Genomic DNA, 5,000 nt, shown 5'->3' with positions numbered 1-5,000 from the left:
CCTCCCCCCCCTTCCCGCCAGCCCGGGAGGACCTCCCCCCCCTTCCCGCCAGCCCGGGAGGACCTTCCCCTCCTCCCACCAGCCCCCGTCCCACCAGCCCGGGTGGGCCTCCCCCCTCCCACCAGCCCCCCTCCCACCACCCCGGGTGGCCCCCCCTCCCACCAGACCGGGCAGGCCTTCCCCCACTCCCGCCAACCCGGGAGGGCCTCCCCCCCTCCCGAAAGCCCGGGTGGGCCTTCCCCCCCCTCCCACCAGCCCGGGTGGGCCTGCCCCCCTCCCACCAGCCCGGGCTGGCCTTCCCCCCCTTCCACCCACCAGGGAGGGCCTCCCCCCTCCCGAAAGCCCGGCGGGCCATCCCCCCCCTCCCACCAGCGCGGGCGGCCCCCCCCCCCCACCAGCCCGGTTGGGCCTCCTCCCCTCCCACCAGCCCGGGTGGACCTCTGCCCCTCCCACCAGCCAGGGCGGGCCTTCCCTCCCTCCCGCCAACCCGGGAGGGTCTCCCCGCCTCCCGAAAGCCCGGGCGGGCCTTCTCCCCTCCCACCAGCCCGGGTGGGCCTTCCCCCCTCCCACCAGCCCAGGCGGGCCTAACCCCCTCCCGCCAACCCGAGAGGGCCTCCCCCCCTCCCGAAAGCCAGGGCAGGCCTCTCCCCCTCATCCAGCCCAGGTGGGCTTCCCACCAGCCCGGGCTGGCCTTCGCCCCCTCCCGCCAACCCGTGAGGGCATCCCCCCTCCCGAAAGCCCGGGCGGGACTACCCCCCCTCCTGCCAGCCCGGGTTGGTCCCCCCCCTCCCACCAGCCCGGAAGGGACACCCTCCTTCCGTCATCCCATGCGAGCCTCCCCCCCTCCCGGCAGCCCGGGAGGGACTCCCCACCCCTGCCAGACTGGCAGGCCTCCCCCTCTCCTGCCAGACCCAGGCGGGCCTCCTCCCCCCCTCCAGCCAGCCCGTGCGGGCCTCCCCCCCCTCCAGCCCGGGCGGGCCTCACCCTCTCCCTTCAGCCCGGGGAGGCCTCACCCACTCCCGTCAGCCCAGGCTGGCCTCCCCCTCGCTCCCGCCAACCTGGGGTGCCTCCCCCCTCCCGCCATTTTTGTTTCCCTATTTATTTCTTTATCATTTTTGGTCCTTTCTTTCATTCTTTAATCATTTATTTATCAAACATTCTCATTATTTTCAAAAAGAATGGCCTTCCCCTCCGGTGCTCGTCTTAGACCATCAATATTAGTTCCTAGATTCTCACTCTCTAGAAAAGAAATCTCTCCCGAGCAGCAACATGAAACACCATCCCTGGACCATTCCAACCTGGAACTATTTGATATTTGAGTGAAGCCAAGACAAGGTATTCATTAGCTGGATTCAAACATAGGTCATTTGGAGTACTATATTCCATTTCCTTTACTCTTCGATATTACAATCTCCATAGAAAAAACTTGCATTGTGAAGCATGATTCCATGAATGAGTAGTCTCACTCAAGATTTTCTTTTATACAATTTATGTGTCATTCTTTTATCACTATCCCAGTTAACGAAAATATCTTGTTTGATTTAAAAAAAAAAAAAAAAAAAACGTGAAAATCTTTCTACAGAGCACTTCAGGTATATGGAGGACTACAAAATATAATAATCTAATTATATCGAGTCAGAAAAAACCCATACATGAAATGACGTGTCTGAGGCCTTTGTCTTACAGTATACTAGAAACAGATATATTAGTTGTTATGTGTGCAGTGTATTGAGATCTAAATTCAGGAGAGTAGCACCATCTGCATATGCAAAAGAGTTTGCTTTCTAGGCCAACCACATTAGAAAGAATAAGATAATATGGCAGTGACGGAAATTGGGCCGTAATCAGCAGGCTAGAGCTACCTCAAAAATATTCCCCAATTCTACAACAGGCATAATATATATATGTATATATATATATATATATATATATATATATATATATATATATACATATATGTGTGTGTATGTATGTAATACCAATTTTCTCTCCTAGACTGACCAGAAGCTATTATCTCCAAGTTGATTCCCCCTTGGTTCTCTGATCCCGAGGTATAGAGAGAATAGAGTATTGAGGGTATGTAATACATACTTATATGAATACGAAACACACGTCTAAATATGCAAAATTTATCATTATACACACACACACACACATATATATATATATATATATATATATATATATATATATATATATATATATAATATATATATATTTATATACATATATATATATATATATATATATATATATATATATATATATATATATTATATATATATATATTTATGTATATATATATATATATATATATATATATATATATATATATATATATATATATTTATATATATATATATATATATATATCTGTGTGTGTGTGTGTGTGTGTGTTTGTGTCTGTGTATGTGCGTGTGTAAATATCACAAATCTAACACGTGATGAGCATAAAATGATTAAGTATTATAGCCCCGAAAGGAAAAAGGAAAACACAAACTCGGCTCTCTTTCCGTGACTATAATATATATATATATATATATATATATATATATATATATATATATATATATATATATATTATATATATATACATACATATATATATATATATATATATATATATATATATATATATATATATATTATATATATATATATATATATATATATATAAATACACGTGTATATATATAAACATATATACGTATGTATATATATATATATATATATATATATATATATATATATATATATATATTATATACTGTATATATACATTTATAAACGTATGTATATATATATATATATATATATATATATATATATATATATATATATATGTGTGTGTGTGTGTGTGTGTGTGTGTGTGATATATTTGCTATGTTAATGAGATTACTATTGCTTGTCCAGGCAACAACGTTCACAAATATTCAATATTAAATGATCTCACCAAAATTTTGATAGTGTTTCTTGATATGAAAATATTCTATATAATATTTTCCTGAGTTGAGAAATAATCAGAGTATCTTATAGACATTTCTGATAAGATATCGATAAGGTATTGATTTTAATATTCATTTAAAGGAGATAATGAAAATATACTAATTCGGGCAAATTTAAGTGTTTAGGAGAATAGTGAAGTATTATCATAGGTTTTGTTCATATACAAGCGAGAAAGAATTTTTCAATCAACTTGAAGCACAAAGTACAGTATGCTTTATCCCTCAACATCTCATCGCTTGCTACGTATTTGGTACAGTTTCTGTTCAGTAAAAATCACGATTAATTACAACATCTACGACTATGTAATTAATGATATACTGTTGTTATGCATCAATTATAAATATGAACTACGTCTCGCTTTAAACCTCTCGATCACTCCTTTCACCTCTTGCTTGTTATCAACTATCCTGGCTTTTTATTGGTCGTCCAAATCGAATGTTGCTATCCTTACCCTTTGCATCATCTCTCTATTCAAAGTCCCTCAAAGAATGCGAGTAAGCAAAAGTCTAAAGTTTCTTCATTGTATCTTCCTTAAATTTCCCTAAATGCTATTTGTGATTTCTCTGGCGGAACCGGAAGCAGTTAGAAGGCGCTTCATAGAGGATTGTTATGGAGGCTTACATTATGTAGGCCTACATTATCAGAGCAATATTCCATATATACTGTAGAGAAAAGGTCTACATATAATGATGTGATTGGCGTGACTTTAGCTTCATCAGGATACTATGACTTAATTAAAGATATAAATAAGCGAGGACCTAATAATAATCACAATCTGAGTTACTTTACTTGATTTTTTTGCTTTTTCTTTATAGTTTACTTGATTAGAAATATGGCTTAGAAGGGGGAAGTCTCTATTGTAGAAAGTGAAATAAAAGTGAAGATGTTGGAAAGCAAGATTAAAGAAAAGAAGTGGGAGTGGAGAAATAGTTTACAGCTGAAGAGAATACAGAAAAGACCTTGAATGAACGACTACAGTGATTCACTGGAGGTGCACTGACTTCTCAACACTCCTATTAGGTCAAAGAATATTGTTAGCTTGAAAAACTCCATCTCTTAATATTAATGAGTAAAAGGTCATCTGGCGAAGATTGATTCCCTCCTTTTTTTATTATTGTTATCATTATTGAAGGTAAATCTAGTGAGGCGTCAGAGAAATCGTAAGTCTTCCAATGTGATGTTCAGGTATCTACAGCCATCGTCAGTTACTGCAAGATCTACTTAGAAAAGTCATTGGATTATCTAACAAACTGATAAATTAAGTTTGTATATATTATTTGTATTTATATTTATATTTATATTTTATATCATTATATTTTTTCATAAAATTATTTAATATATCATATAGATCACTGGACCGGAAGTAGTTATCACTCTCATGTTCTCTTCCCTGATGGTTGTAATAAACACTATCTGCCTGATTTACAAAAAGGACTCATGGCTGCCAGGTAGTAGCAAGAGTCCGTGCTGGCATAAGGCCAAGAAGGCATAAGACTAATAGAATAGCCAAGTAATAATCTCAGAGTTCCTATTATTATTCCGGAAAAAGGATACAAAAATTTAAAAGAAAATTGTTTTTATGCAAAGTAATTATAAAAGCTCTCCAAAAAATGGCTTCCAATTGAAATGCGTCGAAGAGAGTCGCTTTTTGTTTTTGGTGACAACATTTTTGTTCTTGCTGACAACATTATGTAACAAAATAGCTTTTAGAGAAAAAAAATTTATTATTATAAGCCTTGAGCGACAGTAAATAGATATAAATGATGTAATGATGACGATTTCTTTTCCTGTTTCCGTTGTCTTTTTCCCAAAAGTTATTATCCATTCAGAGTAACAAATTATTACTTTTATTTCCGTTAATCAATATTAATTTTCAATCATAGTATAAACTTTATCTATTCATCTTTGATGGTATAGAGTATTAACTATAAAGATTTTAACAAAACAAGAGGAAGTGAAGCAAGATAAAAACGTCCATGGTCCTTTATAGCTTG

The 5,000-nt window shown here is 39.2% G+C and overlaps 1 protein-coding gene across 1 annotated transcript in view; it reads left to right on the top strand.

Moving 5' to 3' along the window:
• LOC137653997 (basic proline-rich protein-like) overlaps positions 1-5,000 on the top strand; it is a 16,551-nt gene that overhangs the window by 1,618 nt on the left and 9,933 nt on the right. The window contains exons 2-3 of the mRNA XM_068387631.1: positions 1-1,021; positions 4,355-4,492. The exon at positions 1-1,021 is cut by the window's left edge and continues 369 nt beyond it. Coding sequence (XP_068243732.1) covers positions 1-1,021; positions 4,355-4,492 — 1,159 coding nt within the window. The remainder of the gene's footprint in view (positions 1,022-4,354; positions 4,493-5,000) is intronic.

The sequence above is a fragment of the Palaemon carinicauda genome, chromosome 15 (genome assembly GCF_036898095.1).
Source record: "Palaemon carinicauda isolate YSFRI2023 chromosome 15, ASM3689809v2, whole genome shotgun sequence".
NCBI classification, from domain to species: domain Eukaryota; kingdom Metazoa; phylum Arthropoda; class Malacostraca; order Decapoda; family Palaemonidae; genus Palaemon; species Palaemon carinicauda.
The sequence above is the reverse complement of the archived record's forward strand: the minus strand, read 5'-3'. Positions and strand labels throughout refer to the sequence as shown.